This window comes from Capsaspora owczarzaki, assembly GCF_000151315.2.
Source record: "Capsaspora owczarzaki ATCC 30864 unplaced genomic scaffold supercont2.7, whole genome shotgun sequence".
Lineage (NCBI taxonomy): Eukaryota > Filasterea > Ministeriida > Capsasporidae > Capsaspora > Capsaspora owczarzaki.
Window position 1 is genome coordinate 123,407 of NW_011887298.1, and position 19,670 is coordinate 143,076.

The following is a 19,670-nucleotide window of genomic DNA, read 5'->3' on the forward strand; positions in this document are numbered from 1 at the left end:
ACGACAAGCCAAAGAAGGCGCTTGGCAGGAAACATCTGGCAGACTGTAGAAAGCGAATGTGCTTGCAGCAGAGTCCATTCCTGGATACGGAATCATGCAATGGCTGGACAATGAAGTGGGCCTCGGACAGTCTTGTTCTTGGTGCGACGATGATGATGATGGTGAGATTGGTGATTTTGGGTGATTTTTTGCGTATTTCAGTTCGCGGGCGCGGAAATGGCTGGGTAAAACCGCAGAGGTGGTGGGGTGCCAGCAGCGGTGCAAGCGGGTCAGCGGGGTGTCGCGTCGCTGTCCTCCACCAGGGGCGGGGCCGCGGCGCTACTGCTGCTGCTTGGATTCGCACGAGCGACGTTAGCAGCGTCATGCTGTTGCCCAGCCGCTTGCAGCAATCGCGCTTGGGCTTCGTGCGCAGCGACTGCCTGTGGAGTGGCTGTCTCGCCAAAGAACGCAGGCACCGTCATGGAGGCTGCTGTAGGGTTGAATTGTCAATGGAGAGTGGTTGGTGGTGGTCAGGCGAGTGAGTGCAAACAAAAGCGAAGAAAAAAAAAAGAAATCGTCAAAAAAAAAAAAGAAATCGTCAAAAAAACAAAAACCAAGAATTCGTTGTGTGAAAGGACGTATCTCGCGCGCAAACGCGCAAGTGTTTGCTTTGGCGTTCGTGACTGAGAGCAGGGCTTTGAGAGTATTGGGCGATGAGTTGCTGAAAATCCCGGTTTGGCACCTGTCTGTCATGGCTGTTTGCCTCACTGCGCACAGTACATCACTCTCCCGCCAAACACACACACACACACACACACACACACACACACACACACACACACACACACACACACACACACACACACACACACACACACACACACACACACACACACACACACACACAAACACACAAACCACACACAAAAGAGAATGAACCGTCCCAATCTCACTCGCTGACTACTGTCTGCGGAATGGATTGTAGCCCCAACAACTTTCGCATCCACCCAGTTTTTTTTTTTTTTTTTTGCTCTGTTTTGTTCAAGCATCCTTTGCGTGCGAAATTCAAACACAAAATACTCACTCTGCATCAAAAGCCCTTGCAGATAGCGCATGTCGACGGGAACGTAGTTGAGCATGTTGATGTACTGCTGGTGGTGGACAGGGCCCAGCGGTAGCGCCGCAGCCGGGTTGTAGAGCTGCTGTTGCTGCTGCTGATGCTGCTGTTGGTGTTGGTGTTGGTGTTGGTGTTGCTGCTGCTGCCGTTGTTGTTGTTGCTGCTGAAACAGCAACAGTTGATTCAGCTGCATCTGCCGTTGCTGCTGGGGTGAGAGTGGCTCTGGTTGGGGGTATGGAGTGGGCTGGGTGTAGGGCGCATAAACTGGCGGCATGAGCTGTGGCGTGGCTGACACCGACCGACGCAGGCCTGGCGGTGGCACCTGCTGCAGATGCGGCACGCCCCATGACATCAATGCACGTGTCGAGGCGTGTTGGATCTGCGAGGCTCGGTTGATGAATGCTCGATCGACATCGACTGCCTTGTCGTCCAGTTTGTGAATGGCAATCTTGCTTGCGTCCAGCACTGCTACAACCGAGCTGTCATTCACAAACGTCACAAATCCGAATCGACGCGACAATCCTGATCCGGGCTCGCGCAACACTTCCACAGCATCGATGACCCCAAATTGGGAAAAGTACCTGGGCAATAACAAAAGAAAAAAACCCAAACAAAAAAACAAAAAAGCAAGTGAGAAATGCAAACGGCGGGAAACGACAGCCTCAACACTCTAGCAAAGCAAAACTCACTCGTGCAGTGAACTCTCGTTCGTCTGAGAATCGAGTCCTCCAACGAATATCCGGCATGGTCGGTACGGCTGGCCATGGATGGGACTCGCGGGCTCGGAATGTGATGATCGGGTGCGACCGGTGTGTCGTCCTTGACCTGGTCCAGCAGCTCGATTGTCGGGATAATTGTTGGGAATTTGAGTGCTCTCGGAATGGTCGACTGCGACCGGCAAGCGAGGAAATTGTGGTGCTGATGAGCTCGCTCGCCGCTCGCGAGCTGGCGGGTCTGGGCGATCTCCCCGCTGACTTATAACTGGGGGAACTGCAATCTTAGGGTCAACCTGTCACATCGCGGTAGTGTGAGGAGACAGGTCGTTCGGTGAGGGTATGAGAGACGGCACACAATGCAGTCGGCTTTTGCAGCAAATTACCTGTCGGCCGTCTAGCATGTTTGGGGCGTCTCTCAAAATGATGTCGAGGACATTTTCTTCAGCAAAGCTCACAAAGCCAAAGCCTCTGTGGGTTGGGTGTTGGAAGTGAGCTTGTTTGTGTTTTTACAACAAACAAGGGAGGGGTTTGGTTTTTGTTGTCCTTTTTTTTTTTTCTTTTTTTTTTCTTTTTTTTTTTTTCATTTCATTTGCGTTTTTCCTGTTGGTGGCATGATGCTGATCAAGATTGATATCATAATGCGAAATGGGAGGGAGGTGCATAATGGCCTCCGTTGGTTGTGCCAAATCCATCAAACTGCTTGATCCGCCCGCGTCTTAGCTGCAGATTTGTTTATGTTTTCGAAAAACGGTTTGAGGAAAAAAAAAAAAAAAAAAAAACGAAAGAAAGAAAGCAAACTCATGAAAGAATCCCGTTCCTTCCAACGATTCTTTCACCAGTTCACCTCATTGCACTGGTCCTTTCGTGGTGCACACGAAGCACTATAACTCACTGGACTCCATTGCGAAGGAAGGTGATCAGGACCCAGACGTTACAACACAAACAACCAACCCCAAAAAACACCCGATTTTTTTTTTTTTTTGGTTGTTGATTATTGGATTTTTTTTTTGTGTGTGTTTGCTCTTGTTGTGCTATTTACCTTGGCTGTGCATCCAGCTGACGACGAATGACAGTAGATTCCACGACAGTGCCGAATTGATCAAAGTACCTCCGCATCGTCTCTACAGCACCGGGACAAGAAATGAAAGCAAGCGAGCTGTAAGTCAAGAGTGGGAAAAACGAAAGAAAACAAAAAAAAAAAAAAAAAAAAAAAAAGTCTCGCTCCAAGCCACTGGAACAGAAAGTGCACGCCGTCGCAACTGCAGACCGCGACCTTTTCCGCACGTGCAAGCTTCTCAACAATGAGGGGTTTGTGGTGTGCTGCGTGTCAGCGTTTGCGTGCGAGCGAGAAGCAGCGAAAGAAGGGAGTGGCATGGATTTCTGAGAGGAAGATCTGCACCTCGGCGAGACTCGTGGCTTTCAGCCTATCGCCCGAGGGGTGCTCTATCGAGAGTGTGTAAATGGGCTTGTCATGGTCGTTGGCCGACTTGGCACAACGCGCTCACGTCGACGAGGAGAGAGTTTTTGAAATAACAAAAAAAAAAAAAAAAAAAAGGCCGACTTGTGATCTGAGCCCACCCACCTCTTTCGGCGCCCAGGCTCGAGCTCGGTGTTTGGCCGGCCTCTCCTGTGACATGTCGACTTTTTTGCGCTTTGTTTTTTGTTTTTGTTGTTGTTTTGTTTCTGTTGCAGGGCTTCATTGTGCCATTATCGGCTACTTTCGGAGACGTTTGGCCACAACACGCGCTTTGTTCTTCTTTTTTTTTTTTGGTTTTATTTTTTTTTTTTTTACGTTGTGTTGTTTTGTTGTTGTGTTCCGCCTTCAGCGCTGTCCTCCTATCGCCACGTCCCCGACAGAGAGGGGAAGACCCTGATGGGCCTCTCACCATCGCCATCGCTCGCCTCCGGTGCGGGGCCCAATGCAGTGCGATTTGGTCAAATTCCTTCGTGGATTTCGTTTTTCACAGAACGTGCGTTTTTTTTTTTTTTTTTCGTTTTTTTTTTTTCGTATTTTTTTTGGCGGTTTTTTTTTTTTTTTTTTGTTTTTGCTTTCTTTTCTTTCCCTCGGCTCTCGTCTGGTGTGGAGTCAGAAAAGGCCCGCTCCGATCCCATGGCATGGACCTTGATTCCACTCTTCCACTGGCTTTCTCAGTCATCGAGTCGATTCCACCTGCCGTCCCAGCGGTCTCCAACTGTCGGGTTTACTTCGACGCTTTTCTTTTCTTTTTCTTTTCTTTTCTTTTTCTTTTTTTTTTTTTTTTTTTCTTTTTCTTTTCTTTTTTTTTTTTTTTTTTTTTTTTTTTTACCTTCCGTCGTGCTGTAACTTAGGCCGCCAACAAAGATCCGCCGCGTGGACGGCTCAGCGGCGGCCGGCGCTGTGGTGGAGCTCGCACGATTTGGCGTTGGAGGGTTGCCCCCAGCAGGCAATCGCGGCGGGCTGGAGGCCGTGACTGACTGCTCAGAAGCAGACCGCTGAGCGATGAGCGAGGTCTCAGTTTGCACTTCTTCCGCATGGCTGCTGCTGCTGCTGCTGCTGCTCGCGTCGTGTCTCGCGGATGTGCTTGCTAGTGCAGAGTCTGCCGTGCTGGCGTCGCTCGCTGGGTGCTGGGACGGCTGCTGCACCGCAACCGCAAGATCGTCGGGTTGCGCGGGCTGCGCTGCTGGCAATGTCTCATCGTCTTGTGTCATTGCAGCGGCCACCTGCACTGCTGCTGCTGCGACTACGACCGCTGCCGCTGCCGCTGTGGTTGCTGAGGCTGCGCTTGTTGCCAATGCTGGGGGTGCTGCGACGGTCGCTGCTGTGGCTACTCTGGCGACTGGACGCGCCTGCGCCTCCTGCATGCGTTAGACTGCTCGGCTTCTGTTTTTAGGCGATCGCTCAACAATTCTGTGCTTTCCCATCAAAAGCCCTGCTTCCAGTCTTCCGAGGGGCGGTGTGCTTCGCGATTTTTATCTCCTGGTGGGCGGGCGTGGAGCAATGCGTGGGGTGGGTGTTGGTGGCTGTTTCGTGATGACAAGGATACACATTCCTGTTAATCTGAAACAGCATTCAAAAAAAAATGGCGCATCCTTCATTTTTTTTTTCTTCAATTCTCGTTTCTTGCAAGATGTGCTCACTTTGCTTGTTCGGTTGGTCGGATCTCGGCAGGCGGTCTTTGCAGTTATAGGCCATGTCCACAGTGCTACTTTACACGGTACCGAAGAGCTGGTGCGCGTTTTCTTCTCCGCCAAAAACAAAAGCTCGAAATCGCTGAAATTCAGTGTGAACAACTTGAGATTGGAGGCGTGCCCTGTTGGCTCGTCTCCCCCCCCCCCATCCCCTTATGCTGTTTGCACTGTCCTCATGTCTGCTTTTGGAGTCGGTGCTCTTAGTCTCTCGACAACCGCGAATCTCACTTGAACTGTGCGTCAAATGGCGAAAAAAAAAAGTCGAAATCTGTCTTAAACCTCCGTGGCGGTTCCCATCAGCCTGGCCCCCCTCATGTCACCAGGAAACCAGTGACCACCGGACACAGCATGCTGAGCCAGCCTACTTGCTAAGAGAGAGATTGACGTCAAGCGTACTCTTGTGCTCGGGCTCCAGTCCCTGGAAGGAGCGTTTGTCGCACACGGACGAACGCTACTGAGCCGATTCTTTGCAGCACCGTTCCCAGTGATACTCGTCGAGCACAAGCGGTGGGCTTTGAGGATTCTTACAAGTGCTACTGCCTTCGAGATTGCGAGAGAGTCCATCACGAGGACCGGTAATGTGTTTGTTGGCGTTTTGGTGGGAGGTTTTGGCTGTCTGTCAAAGTCTGCCTCGTATTTCAGTCAATACACAATTTAACTTGCCACTGTTTCTGTTTGCTGCTGCTAGCTGTTGTTGTTGTTGTTGTTGTTGCTGTTGTTGTTGTTGGTGTTGGAGTTGGAGTTGTTGTTTTTCTCAAGCTTCGCAGCGGTCGCAGATGGTCGGCTTTCCCCGTTCTCTTTGTCTCTGAGCCGTCGCGTTCAATCTCTTCTCTTTGATCTCGCTTCAGTAGTCCCTCCCCTTTCATTCCCCTCCTTCATTCCCCTCCTTCATTCCCCGCACTTTAGCGACCAGTGTTTTATTATTTCCAGCAATGGACTCCAATCTCAATCCCCTTTTTTTTTTTTCCTTCTCTTTTTTTTTTTTTTTTTTTTTCTTCGCTAATGCTGGTCGCTGCTTCGGCTGCTTCTGCCTCTGCTTCTGCTGCTGCTGCTGCTGCTGCTGCGACTGCGCGGCTCTCGTCCCCAGCAACAGTGCGCGGCTTCCACTGTGCGGCTGCCATCACGGCGGCCGTCGGGGCACGGGCGATCCGAGCCGGCGGCTCCACCTGGACTGACTGGCAGCATGGCCAGTTCCGCGCCTCTTCGCTCGCAGCCCCTGTGCCGGCACGCGCGTCGTCGGCATCGGCATCGGCATCAACATCGTCACCATCGTCACTGTCAGCATCATCAGCATCATCCGCTGCAAGCAGCAGAGCGACGCTGCTGGTCGAGTCTGCTTGTGGCCGGCTCAATCCATCCGTCTCTTCTTTGGCCTCCACCCTCTGCTTCTCTTCCTCTTCCTTGGCCTTCGCTCCTGCACTTCCGCAATCCCTGCCCTCGGCGGCCTATAGTCACACTGCCACACGCGCGCCGCGTCGATCCATCACGCTGTCTGCGTCGTCCGCTACGCAGGATTCTCCGGCGCCTGCCTCGTCTTCAGCTCCTGCTGCTTCCCCATCCTCTGCCCAATCGTCGTCCGCTGCTTCCGCTACGCGTGTTCCCACTCCAGCTGCGGAGGTCCCGTCGCATGACGCGGCAGAACCCGAGCTGGGCGTCCCCATCGACGATCCGGCGCTGCCAGAAGTGCTCCAGCGCAGCAAAGTCCTGGACAAGCTCGGACGGAACGAGCTCGCACTCACGACAGAAGAGTTTGTGATGAGCGCAGAGTACATGCTCAGCCTGCCCATCCCGTGGTTCAAGCGGGTTGGGCGATTAATCTTCCACGCGTCCGTGAGCTCGCACATCCCGCTCGACATTCGCATCGAGACCACGTCCCGCCTCATGGACACGTTGATTGCCCACAACGGCTTGCATCTGACGGTCGCCAACCACCTTCTCTCACTGCTGAACCTGAAGGACAGCACGCAAGCAGTCGCATCGGCAGAGAAGCTGCTCGAGCAAATGGAGCGCGCGAACGTTAGCCCAGACCAGAGAACGCTGCGCTCCATTGCCCCACTTTTAACCCGAGCGGCGCGCTATGAATGTCTCATTCGGGTAAGTTCCTACTGCTGCTTGTATATGTGAATCAAGAAACTGACGGGGCGGGTGCGGGTGCGGCAACACACGGTTGATTCTGACTTTTTTTTTTGCTTTGCTTTTCTTTCTTTCTTTTTCCCCCCCCCCCGTTTCTTGTTTTCTCCAGGCCTTCCACAACTCACGCTACAGCGGCGCAGACAAGCTCTTCCCCGTCACTGCGCGAGGCATCGCTCAGGCATGCGAAAACCGACACGACTTGCCGACGTTTTTCAAACTCTTGGACTGGCAGGCGATGACCGAAGAGAACGAAGTGCACCCCCAAATCAAGGCCTTGCTTGTGCAAACGTTCCGTGGCCTGAATCACGATGCGCCGCTGCTGGCGGCAGACCAAGAGTTTGCCAAACGCAACTTGACTGTGCAACGAGGCGTCGAAGAGCGCGCAAACAGCGTGACCAACGATATGGCTATGAACTCCATCTTCAACAAGAGCAACCCGCTCATCCGTACAGCACTCACGACGCAGCAACAATTCACGATGAACCATTTGAATCTCGTACGGACCCGGGTTGGACAGTTGCTCGCGACTTGCCACGAGCTGAATACGCGCACGCGTGTTGAAATTACCCCGACCGATCTCAAGGCGCTCGTTGACGCCCTGTACGAGGGGACTGTGCCAATGTACAACACGTCAGTCATCAACGCGGTCATTTCGCTCTTCATCAAGCTCGAGTATCCCTTCGACACCATCCTCCAGCTTGCCCGCAAGCTGCTGGACGACCTGCTCAAGAGCATTGAAACCCAAGGGCTCGACAAGGACCTCGTCTTCCGAACCAACATTTTGGAAATGACTATTCTTCGCGCGCTGGTCATTGCGGACGAGCTTGCTTCCACGTACCAGCTGCTCTTGCACGCTTCAACGACTGTCAACAAAGCTTCGGGACTCGACAGTTTGCAAATCGGACTCAGCCTTCTGATGGAGATGGTGCTGAACGACCCTGACGCCGCTGCGCATCTTAGTGCGACAAACACGAACGTGCCACGACCACCCAAGCTCCTATCTCAAGATATCCGTACCAAGATCAATGCATCCCATCTCTCGGGTCTGCTCGGGTACCGCAGCTTTAGCGCAGCTCAACTGGCGAGCTGCCTTGGCGACCTTTACACGCGCTATTTGTCCCGAGTTCCGACCAACCGTCGCACTTATTCCCCGACTGCCAACAACCAGTTCTCGAGTTTTGAAGTGATGACAGCTGTCATGAACGGCTGCGGCATCCACCCTGACGTCAAATTCTTTATGCTGGCGACAGACTCGGCGGTGGCTCATCAAAACATGCTGCTCGCCAAAGAGCTAGCCTTTGAAGCCGTCAATCGTGTGAACTTTGCCATCGAATTGCAAGAGCGCCAGCGCTTGCAGCAGCAGCAGCAGCAGCAACAAGAACAGGCCCAACCACCCCAACAGCAAGCACACCAACCGTCCGACTCTGTAGCTCCTCCAGAAGCACCAGCATCCGGGACGAGTACCTCGGCTGCAGCAGGTCCAGCAGGTCCAGCAGTCGCGGTCACTACCGACACATCAGCCCCGCCAGCAAGCGCTTCTGCCTCAGACAGCTCTTCATCTCACCACTTGAAATCCACTGCCGAAAACCTAAATGCGGTCGCTGCGGGCGCACCATGGGTGCCGCGCTACATTCCCAGCGCCACTCGCGACCCGGCGCTTAACTTTGCGCCTCCGCTCTCACTTGCCTTTGCGAATACTGTGTTGCAAGGCCTGGCTTCTGGATCAAACACTCAGGCGGCGCTGCAGTGGCTTCATCGGATGCAACAGGGCCAGCTTGGCCAGAACGCGCTGCCTGACATCATCTCGTTTACTCTCGTTAGCAAAGACATGGTTGGCATTGCGCCCTTTCCAAAGGTGTTTGCCGCGATCGAAGCCAGCATTCGGCTTCTCGCCAAGGAGCATCCTGGCTCGGAAGTCAAAGTGGACACAAAGTTCATCGAGGTCACGCTTGACCAGCTGCACAAGCGCGTTGTGGAGCGCGTCGTCGCCTTGTCCGTGCGCGACTTTCTCAATCAATTCCCGGCACTTGTCAAGTTTGCTGAAGCGCACCAAGTCCGTTTGACGTTTGCGGCCGTCTACCGTGCCACGTCTATCGCCACGGACTGCTGGCACAACCGAAATGAATCGCGCGGGGGCATGACTCTTCAAGAAGTCTGCTACGAGATGGCCAGAATGCTGCCCAAGCCCATGCAGGTTGAACACGGCAATGCAATCCTCCAATCCATTGGCAGACTGGTGGGTCCGGACTTCTTCGAGGTGGCTCGAGTGCTGCAAGACAAGTTTGGCCATGTCCCCAATTCCAAGACCATGTGTCTCCTCCTTCGCTCTGGCTTTACCAAACTCGGTGCACCATTCCTTGCTCGTGCGCCCGACGTGATGCAGCAAATGGACAGGCTTGTTTCTCAGGAGCTTGATGCGGTTGTGCGTGCCAACGGGATTGACGCGCTGCCCTATCTGGACGCGCCGTTGCTGGTTCGCGCACGATGGACGCACAGTCTGGGTCGTGTTGCCAACACGGAAATTGCGTCCACGCTTCGTTGGTTTCAAGATGCCATTCAGGGCACTCCGGGCGTCCGTGACACGGCGGAGGCGAAACGTGTTGTCGCTCTGCTCAATGAACATCTCTCGCATGAGCACGAGGGAACGGGCGGTCTACCAACCATCAGCGCCAATCGGTCCCTAACCATGAAGCCATTCGAGGACACTCACCGATCAACCCGCTCCACCTCTCGTGGCAACGCCCAGGGCTCCCATTCACATGTCCACGCGCGCTCTTCCACTCGCACTTGAGCTGCTGGCTAGAGTGCAGGAATTGAACAAATCATACAAGTCGATGTTTCCTCGTTTGCCATCTTCGCGTGGCAGTACGTCTTTTGCCTCTTCTTTTTTTCTTTTTTTCCCCTCCCCTCCTCCCCCAATGGTTTATCATTGTGTCATCGCCCAGCTTTGCCAATCACATACTTTGGTATCCTCTCTTGCTTGTGTGTTTGCATGAATGGATCGAATTGGCACACACACAAAACCTGGGTGCTGTGTGAAGCATTGTGATAGTACTGTACTTTGTGAACAATGAAAAATGTAACAATGCAAACAACGTCTATGAAGCAATAGCTATTTTGAAAAAAAAAAAGACTGGTCAAAGGTTTGAAAGACAGACACTAGACGCCTGACACGGACGAAAGCTCCGATTCGTCAAACGAACTCATGCTCTCGCGGCGCGAGTCGTCATACGAACTGGTGCTCGCACGCCGACCATCTTCGCCAAGAAGCACAGATGCTCTTGGCGAGCTGTTTGTGCTGTTGCTTGAGGCAAATGTGGAGGTCGGAGACTCGGTGCTGCTGTTGGAGCGCGCGACTGGACGACTGCCATTGCTCTTGGCCGCTTGCTTTTTCAGCAGCTTTGCGTGTTTGAGGCCGCAGGCATTGCAAAGCGAAACCGTTCCATCTGGCCCCTTGCGCCACTGTGGCGTTTGAGTTGTGTGACAAACGGAACAAGACATGTTGCGACCGTTGCCTCCAGCCAACGCTCCTCCGAAATCGCCAACTCCTCCTCCTCCAGTCGCGAGAATACCAGGGGGTATGAGCCCTGGTCCACCTGGCCCTGTGTAATAGGAGCCTCCGCGCTGATCTGGTTGGTACGAGTAGCCAGACGGGTCGAACGCAGGCAGCGACGGAGGGAAGCCAAAGTTGACTCCACCTCCTGCTCCCGCGATTGCTCCTCCTCCGGCTCCAGATCCTAGGCCTATTCCCAGGCCTATTCCAGCGCCACCTCCGACTCCACCAGACAATCCCATCAGACCGCCGTTGTTTGACAAGTTGCCAGTGCTGCCGGACAGGTTGGAAAGGTTGCCAGAGCTGCCAGACAAATTGTTGACGCTGCCGCTATTGGACGGCGGCCCGTTCGGTGATAATCCTCCTTGGACGGCTGCGACGACAGCAGCGGCTCGAGAGGTCGTCAGAGTGCCACCCATGCTGTAGGTGCGGGAGAGAGGCGTGGGGCTAGGCGAGCGCGAGCGCGATCGAATGGCGCCAGAGTGCACCGCTGGCACAACATCGCCGTGCAATTCGTTGAGGCTGTTGCTCCTGCGTTTGGAGGCATTGACGTGGTTGGCAGAGAGCAATTGGCCGGGATCGTGCAGGTCTCCAGCATCGAACGATTGGAACGCAGGGTCGTTTAGCAATGACGCAGCATCTACACCCAGACCGAGCAGGTCGACAGGCAGGCCGTTGACATGGGCAGACTCGAGCATGGACGAGAGCGCAAACTGACTTCCAGGGCTGAGCGGGTTGGTGTCGCGACCGAACGGACTCTCCGAGGAGAAAGCGTCATCAAAGGGACTGAAGGTGTCGTGAAAAGAGCCGGGCGATGTGAGGGAAACGTCTGGCGAAATGGCGGTGCGTGGCACCATCAAGCCGGCGGGAAGAAGGTTGAGCAAGAGAGAGTCTTGCTGTTGATGGTTTTCTTGAAGCAACTGGAGCAAATGTTGCTGTTGCTGCTGGTGCGACGCAGCTTGGGCTGGATTGACTCCAAGCAAAGGAGAAAGCAACGAATCCGTGCCAAGCAAATTGGAATCACTCTTCGCACGAGGTTGTCCAGCCAGGGCACCAGGGGGAAGCAGGGACGATGCTGACAATCCAGAGCTGGAGCGTTGAGGGGTGGGGCGTTGGGCGGAAGGGCGGACTGAGCCGGCAGCACTGACCGACCCGGCACCGGGTGAACCACTGCTTGGCGTTGCGCTCGTCACATGGAACGATGCGACACCCGGCTCGCTAAGGTTTGGACTGTTGCTCAGTGAGGTGCCTCGCATGCTCAGATCAAACGCAGCTGCGGCTGTGGTCGTCGTTGTTGCGGAAGAGGTGATGGCGGCGGAGGCTGCCGCTGACGAAGTGGGACTTGTGGGCGAGAAAGCACCAACAGTGAGACCCGCAGGGGAAAAGTCGTCCGGAAACACGTTGCCAGAGCTAAAGCTGCGCTGCTGGAGACTTTGTCGACGAGGACGCGGGACAACCTCAGGCAACAAGTCGCCATTCACGGTCAAGATGGGCGAAGCGGGGCGATTGCCAGCGACACCTTTGCCGTATTGTGGAAGGGCAGTCTGCAAACCACCAAGCGCCGATCGTTCAGATATTGCCTCGAGCTCTGACTCGTCAGTCACGGGCGGTGCTTCTGAAACGAGCAGGGCGGGAGCGATCAGAGTCACAGACGCGGACTGAGAGCGCTCAAGCGCGCGATGTGGAGGGGGGCGAACAAAAGGTGTGCTGACGGGGAGCGATCGTTCCGAGGACGTCTCTGAAGGAAACTGCAACGAAACTTGGAATTTGGGCTGTGGCACGCCAAACGAAGGGAGCTGGTCATGCGAGTCTTGTTGCTGTTGTTGTTGTTGTAGCTGTGGTTGTTGCAGTTGTTGCAGTTGCTGTTGTTGTTGGTGTTGCTGTTGTTGTTGCTGTAGTTGTAGTTGTTGTTGCTGCTGCTGCTGCTGCTGCTGGAGCAGGAGGAGGTCGGGGTCCACTTGCAACTGCGGGGAATAGTGCGTGGAGTGAATGCTGACGACAGAGCCCGCATGCGAGCCGGCGGCAGAGCCTAGATGGACGGATGCAGCAGCGCTGAGCGCAGCGTTGATATCGCTTCCACAGATGGACGACGCAATATTGGTCAACGTGTTGGGATCGACAAACCCAGAAGAATCGAACGAGTCCTGCTGGGCCAAATGCACACCCTGCGACGAGGCAAACCGCTGTTGAAGCAGTGTTTGACTCAACTGCAAGTGTCTGGATTGTTGCGGCTGCAGGGATCCGCCCGGCTGTTGTTGATTCAGGTTTGACAGCTCGACCAGGCTTTGTTGCAAATTGGCCAGATCGTCGCCATCGACGCCAGATTGGTCAAAACTACCACTACGTGAGTGCACACGCGAGGAGCGTTGCGAGCTGTGTGATGACGGCGCGGTCGACACACTGGCGCAGCTGTTTCGGCGGTAGATTGGTGGGAACAGGAACGTGTTGTTGTTGTTGCTGTTGTTGTTGTTACTGGACGAAGTTGGCTGCTTGGTAGGTTGCAAGTAACCTTGGCCTTGCATTTGCGGTTGCTCGGATTGAAGCTCCTGCTGGAGTGGCTGTTGCTGTTGCTGTTGCTGTTGCTGTTGCTGCTGGAGTTGGAGCTGCATCTGCTGTTGCTGCAGCTGTTGCTGAACCTGTTGCAGTTGCAACTGCAGTTGTTGCTGTTGCTGTTGCAGCTGTTGTTGTGGCGTTTGGCGTTGCTGCTGCTGTTGCTGCTGTTGCTGTTGTTGTTGTATGAGCTGCTGGGCCTGGAGTTGCTGAGCCTGGAGTTGCTGGGTCAGGAAGATTTGCTGCTGCATGGCATAGTTTGTCTGCAGATCGCCGCCATTCGCAAGGCTGGTGTAACCCGTCAAATCCTGCGCCATGTTGCTGGGACTGGCACCATTGAGCAGGAGCTGTTGCTGCTGCTGCTGCAAGAGCTGCTGGTACTTTTGAACCTGCTGCTGCTGGTGCTGCTGCTGCTGCTGCTGCTGCTGCTGCTGCTGTTGGAGAACAAACTGCTGCAGCGTCGCGTTGGTCGCCATCAGCCCACTGACGGGGTCGCTTGCCTGGGACTGCTGCATCATGTCACGAACCATCTCGTCCGTCCTTGAGAAAGCGCCTGCGCCTCCAAGTCCAGCAGCAGCGGCAGCGGCGGGGCTGCCCGAGTCCATTGGGATGTCGTCCATCTCCGAGACGCTTGCGGATCTCAATCCCTCGTACAGCATGGACACACTCTGCTGTCTCGGCGGCATCATCTGCAGAGCTGTTGTTGTTGTTGTTGTTGTCATCGTCGTCGCTGAAGGGGACCTGGACGCGCTGCTGTTGCTGCCGCTGCGTTGGCGGACGGGCTGGCTGTTGTGCCGTGCGACCGGCGCGTGCTGCTGCTGCTGCTGCTGGACTTGGAGCTGTTGCTGATTTTGTTGCTGCTGCTGCTGCTGATGGTACTGGACCTGGTGCGGAAGAGGGCTGCTTCCGAGGGACGGGGAGCGAGCGACGGGGCGATGCTGCTGCTGCTGCTGGTGCTGCTGTTGCTGGAGTGGAGCTTGCTGCTGCTGTTGCTGCTGCTGTTGTTGTTGTTGCTGCTGCTGCTGCTGAATGTTGCCCAGGATGGCCTGCTGGGCGGCGGCAAAGCTGTGTGCCAGCGCGTCGTCAATGCTGCTCCTCAACCATTGCTCAACATGCGACTGTGGCGGCGGCAACTGCCCAGCCCGCGGCTGCTGATGCCTGAGCTGCGACTGCGACTGTGCCTGCTGCTGCTGCTGCTGCTGCTGCGACTGCTGCGGCTGACCTTGCCCGGCGGGAGACAGCTGGCGGTAGCTCGGCTCGGCTGAGCTCTGCTGCTGCTGCTGCTGCTGCTGCGATGCCATTTCCCCCCTGGACCAGCACGACGAGGCAGCCGGTGCTCGGAGTATCAACGTGTGAGGGCTGTTCGCTTGTTGTGTGTCCACAGGTTTGGACGCGAGTGGCGGGGGCTGCAACCGGGGCGACGCGCCTGTGCGGGACTTAAGAGAAAAAAAAAAAAAAAAAAAAAAGGCAAAGAATTCAAAAAAAAAAAGTGACTGGAATCAAAAAAAATAATAAAGAAGGCGCACAGTCCCCTTACGAAAGTTCACTGCAGGAAGCAACAAAACAGTAGCTCGCGAACGATGGATGGGTGAATGACAGTTGTTGCTCTCTTCCAATCACCACCACCCGAGTCAGACCAAAGCAATTCAATGGATGTACATTGCCAACTGACGGACGTCCGGATTTTAGTCACTGAGCTCCTTGAGTTGCAACTCATTGAGGCTGGGGGTGGAAGGGTGCATTCTCACTCCCATTGCTCTGCTCAAAACACAACTTCTCCCAAACCCCTTTTCCGCGCGTCAGATCAGAGCAGTGAGCGCTCATCAGCAGCAAGCTGGCAGGGCATTCAGTGTCCATTGCTGAGCACTTCAACTCAAAAACAGATGCTGAGTTCTTGTTACCGAATCGCTGGAATTGGGTGCGAGATTTTTCTTGTTTTGTCGCTTTGTTGTTGTTGTTGTTGGTTTTTGTGTTTGCCATCAGCTATCAGCTGCATTTGGGCTTTATTTTGGTGCAATTTGTTTTTGAAGGGATTTGAAAGGGATTTGAAAGGGATTTGAAAGGGATTTGAAAGGGATTTGAAGGGATTTGTTATTGTTTTGTTTTGTTTTTTGTTTGAAGAAATTCCCGCTGACTCCAAAAAGTCACGAGTCGTTCGCGCGTTTTTTGGTGTTTTGCTAAACTGCAAAAGCAGCCAACCTTCCCTTATCGCCGTGAGCTTTTTTTTTTGGGGGGGGGGGGCGGGGGAATCTCGACAAGGACGTTCGTTCGTTCGTTCGTTCGTTATTTGACCTTTTGTTTGCTATTGTTGTTATTTGGGCTTTAACTTCTCTTTCTCACTTACACAAAAGTACTCATTATCTCTCTCTTTCTGTTGCACGAAAGTAACACAACAAAACTCGCTCTATTGCGCAGCAGCTTTGCTGATAGGATTGCGAGTCATCTCCATCGCCTGGCTCGATTGCTGGGGGCGGTTGGTCTGGCGAGGCGGAGCATTGGCCAGTTGCTCGGGCGCCAACGAGCGCTTGAAACGATCCTTGCGATACCTGCAAAAAAAAAACCAAGACGGCAACGTGAGTGTGCATGCAGAGGACACAAGAACCAATCACCTCAATCCAGCGAAAACGTACAAGAGCCAGGCGGAAATAAAGTACTTCAGGTTGTACAGGAAGAAACTAAACGGACAGAAGGCGAGGAAGGCCCAATCAATGTTTTTAGCAATGTCCCAGGCGTCGGACTCGGTATGGTACTTGGCGATCAGGAAGACAATACAGCTTTCAACAAGGGCAACGACAATGTACCTACATTTCAAAATCCAGAATGACCGACCAATCAGAAATAAGCAAGGCATGCAAATGAGCAACGGTCAAACAAACAAACCAAGAAAAAAAATCCCACCCGAGAAAAAAAAACCCCGCCTCCAACACGCAAACAAAGCTTGGCGTCGCAAAACTTACACGTATGCAATCAAAATGTACCAATCGAGACGAGTGTTGTAGCTGATGCGTGGCAAGGTGGAAGCGAGGACAAAGTTGAAGGCGACAGCGGCAAGGAACAAGGTGACGGCAATGCCGATACGCGCATCGAGCTGGTCGGGATCGAGCACAAAGATACTCCAGTTCATGATCTGGATGAGGAAGACCATGGCATAGACCTTGTACAGGAAGAACTTAAAGTTGCGCTTGACATGGAGGGCAAAGACAATCTGCGAGTAGTTGCGGTCTTCGAACGAGTAGTAGTTGATGCGGTCGTCGAGGGTGATGCCCATCTTGTACCACTCGGGAAGCGTCACAGCCATGCTCATGGTCGGCCACTCCTTGTTCGGGCCAGGGTTGAACTGCACAGCGTGCTTTTCGAGGCGGAACATGAGCATGTCCTCGGCCTTCCAGTGGAAGGACTCGAACACGATCGGGATCTTTTGGGAATCGAAAGGGAAGTGCTGGAGCTCCATGGGTGTCGAAATGGTGCCGATGAAACGCTGGGTGTACGCCAGAATGCCGTGCGCAGGATGCTCGACCCAGAAGGCCTCGTCCTTTTCAATGAGCTTTTCGAGCTCGATCGCATTGCTCACTTCCACGCCTGGTTCCCACCAGCCCTCCTCGAACTTTTGCTCGTCGTCCTGGAAGTCGTCGTCCGACACGCCAATGTACCTGCCAACAGCAAATAGTCCATTTAAATAAAGGGGGGGGAAAGAGGAGGGGGTGAGTCATGTACAAACCTTGCAGCTAGCTCAAAACATCAAAATTGGGCAAAACGTACTTTTCGTCAATCCAATTGACCTGGATCCAGAGATGATGACATTTTTGGGGTTGGATGATTGTTTGGTAACAACAATGTCGAGTGAGTTGAATGAGTGAGTTGAATGAGTGAGTTGAATGAGTGAGTGATGGCAAAAAAAAAAAAAAAAAAAAAAAAAAAAAAGCCAAAACAATACTAAATCAATACTAAATAAAAAAATAAAAAATAAAAAAAAAGGGTGGAGCATCCACAATGGCACAGCGACAGCCACAACGGAGAGGGGGGGGGGGAACCAATTGAATGTGGTCAATGGTTACCTTGAGGTAAAAGTCGAGGTTGACGGAGGCTTCGACGTCGTTGACGGAAAAGATGCGATTGACAAAGACTTGCACTACGACGCGCTTCTGCTGCGGGTTGCCGCCCTCTGGGATGCGGAGGATCTTCATCCTAACCGGGGCACGACCGGGGATTCGGGTCAAAGAAACAAGCATGACAAAATTGCAGACGCACTATGAGTGAATCCGGCCTCAGCACACAGCAGCCACAGCGAGAGGAGGAGGGAGGAGGAGGGGGCAAACTCGAATCATAATAATAAAATAAAATAAAATAGACGTGCAGCATTGTTGCTGTGGAGCAGAGGATGGCAGTGGCAGCAGCAACAGTTGTGCTCACACCTCATGCACATCATCCACCCCTCCCCCCAAATGCAGTGCTGGCAGTGCTGCGAGAAGGGCTCACGACCAAGACGAACAAAACCCTCGCCTATTGTTACGGTTACTGTTACTATTTTTTATTTTATTTTATTTTTATTTTATTTTTTTTCGCATTCTTACGCCAACAACCTCGATTTGTGCTGAACTCGGTGAGTCAGCAGAAGACGACTCGGGGACGGTGTGTGTGTGTGTGTGTGTGTGTGTAAACGGATCCGAACATACAAGGATTCAGCAAGCTCTTCCGACTCGCCGGAGAGGTGAAAGTCACGCAGGCGCTTGTTCTGCGACTCGGACAGCGACAGTGAATCGTCCATTGAAAGGGTGAAAAGGGGAATGAGCTGAACGACTCGTTCAGCAGGAGAGTATCCAAGGAAAGGTGTGTGAATGTGTATGTATGTACAGTATGTGAGAGTGAGAGTGAGTGAGGGGGAGGGGATTGCAAAATCGCTTGAACAACAAAAATCCACATCATACGAGCGGACACTGTGGGTTGGAAACACCCGCGTGCTGAAAAAGGACACGACGAACAAAGGATGCAATGGTGCGCGGACACGTCAGCGAAATCGTGGACTCGCTCCGGTCAAAGTACGCCGTGCAGAGGGGCAGTTGCTGGCGGTGCTGGCTGAGCGCCACAAGACATGCCCAGCAGTATTCGAGTGCTGAGATGCCAAGGGCCTCCGCACGTTGCATGCATGTTGTAGACAAATGTTCTGAGCCTATTCTCCAGCTGGCCCTGGGAGACAGCATCGCCTCGAGCATGGAACTGGATTTGGCTTCTGCATCAGCCGGCCCATCCGACTGACGTGCCGTGCATGTGTCTGCATGTACCTGGGCGGCCTGGCAACAGGCTGCTGCCTGCATGCTTTCAAACGATGGCCAAGCGGCAGAGCTATCAGGACGCGGAAACAGACTTTCTGGCACTTCCGCCAGGCATCTGCGCGCCATCTCGAAATCCAGGTCGAGAACATCCGAAACCGGCGTTTTAGCACTCAAGAACGCTTGCTCAGCGTGGATCACATCTGCGTCGATATCCTCAGTGTTGACCGCATGCACCACGGCAGTTGAACTACCATCCGAACGAGGGCTGGCCACAACAACTTTCAAGAAATTATTGCTGATTCCAGCCTCGCGCTCCAGATTCGAGCTTGGCTGCGAGTTTGGTACTAGAACAGCCTCCAGCGATTCATTTTGTTGGAACTCGCTTGTTACCATAGACCGGTCTGAAAGCCGAGCATTCTCGGACTCGTGAGAGAGCAATGACACTGCCTCTGAACGATGCGACGCCGCCGCTGCCTCGGTCTGGTCGTCATTCATGCAATAGTCCAAGCTGGACAATGAGGGCGGAGGCCAGACGGACTGCTGCGCAGTTTCGCATGCTGCACGAGCGTACGTCTCAAGGGAGGAAACAAAAGCTGGCATCTCTGGTGGCCGCAGCATGCTTTTCTGGACTTGTGCAAAGCTGGGTGGTTTGTGTATTCCTGTCCATACTACAAGCACACAGTGAATGCAGTATGAATGAGTCGTGAAATCTGGTGAGCTGCCATCGAAATCGCTTCTTCATCCCAAACCCCAAATCCCTCGCCCCCTTTCTCCTCCGTACCATGACATTGTGCCACTGCAGTCTGTGAGTGCAAATTTCGCCATTGTTGTGGAGCGACGAGATGACGCGGCAGTGCTTCCGTCCACGCTCTGGCTGCTGCGATGGGAGCTGCTGGTTGTGGCTCAGTCTGGTTGCTCCGACGCGGGCACAAGACGGTCAAGATGGTGGTGGGTGACCCCATCCATGCGCAAACAGGGCAAAAAAAAAAGTGCGCAATGAGACTGAACCTACCAAGTCGGGCTAAAGTTGTATTCAAGTTGAGGGTTCGCGGGGAGGAATGATCGGAGTAGCGGTGTAGATAAATCGAAGAGGGGGTGGTACTGGAACTATCTGCCTGAGCAGAGTATTTGAACTTTCGCTAGCAAATGTTGATCTACTTTGTGAAATTCCATTCTTGTCCCAC

The 19,670-nt window shown here is 53.5% G+C and overlaps 5 protein-coding genes across 5 annotated transcripts; 1 reads left to right on the plus strand and 4 right to left on the minus strand.

Moving 5' to 3' along the window:
- Window positions 1–269: 269 nt before the first annotated feature.
- On the minus strand, window positions 270–4,653 carry CAOG_04546 (hypothetical protein; the record flags this gene model as incomplete). Its single annotated transcript, XM_004347243.2, has 6 exons — window positions 270–469; window positions 1,064–1,677; window positions 1,786–2,105; window positions 2,196–2,280; window positions 2,852–2,933; window positions 4,119–4,653. The coding sequence occupies 6 exons, from the start codon at window positions 4,651–4,653 to the stop codon at window positions 270–272; spliced, it is 1,836 nt and encodes a 611-aa protein (XP_004347293.2).
- A 1,329-nt stretch (window positions 4,654–5,982) lies between these two features.
- CAOG_04547 (hypothetical protein) lies at window positions 5,983–10,220 on the plus strand (the record flags this gene model as incomplete). Its single annotated transcript, XM_004347244.2, has 2 exons — window positions 5,983–7,074; window positions 7,223–10,220. 2 exons carry the CDS (start codon window positions 5,983–5,985, stop codon window positions 9,902–9,904), a joined length of 3,774 nt encoding a protein of 1,257 aa, XP_004347294.1. The 3' UTR covers window positions 9,905–10,220.
- CAOG_04548 (hypothetical protein) lies at window positions 10,158–14,668 on the minus strand. The gene has a single exon (XM_004347245.2). It carries the CDS (start codon window positions 14,515–14,517, stop codon window positions 10,273–10,275), a length of 4,245 nt encoding a protein of 1,414 aa, XP_004347295.1. The 5' UTR covers window positions 14,518–14,668; the 3' UTR covers window positions 10,158–10,272.
- Window positions 14,669–15,498: 830 nt separating this feature from the next.
- CAOG_04549 (hypothetical protein) lies at window positions 15,499–17,989 on the minus strand. The gene is made up of 6 exons (XM_004347246.2): window positions 17,890–17,989; window positions 17,272–17,401; window positions 16,976–16,995; window positions 16,174–16,866; window positions 15,847–16,017; window positions 15,499–15,762 (listed from the first exon to the last, which is right to left on the minus strand). Exons 1-6 carry the CDS (start codon window positions 17,979–17,981, stop codon window positions 15,621–15,623), a joined length of 1,248 nt encoding a protein of 415 aa, XP_004347296.1. The 5' UTR covers window positions 17,982–17,989; the 3' UTR covers window positions 15,499–15,620.
- A 146-nt stretch (window positions 17,990–18,135) lies between these two features.
- CAOG_04550 (hypothetical protein) lies at window positions 18,136–19,104 on the minus strand (the record flags this gene model as incomplete). Its single annotated transcript, XM_004347247.1, has 1 exon — window positions 18,136–19,104. The coding sequence occupies one exon, from the start codon at window positions 19,102–19,104 to the stop codon at window positions 18,136–18,138; it is 969 nt and encodes a 322-aa protein (XP_004347297.1).
- Window positions 19,105–19,670: the final 566 nt, after the last annotated feature.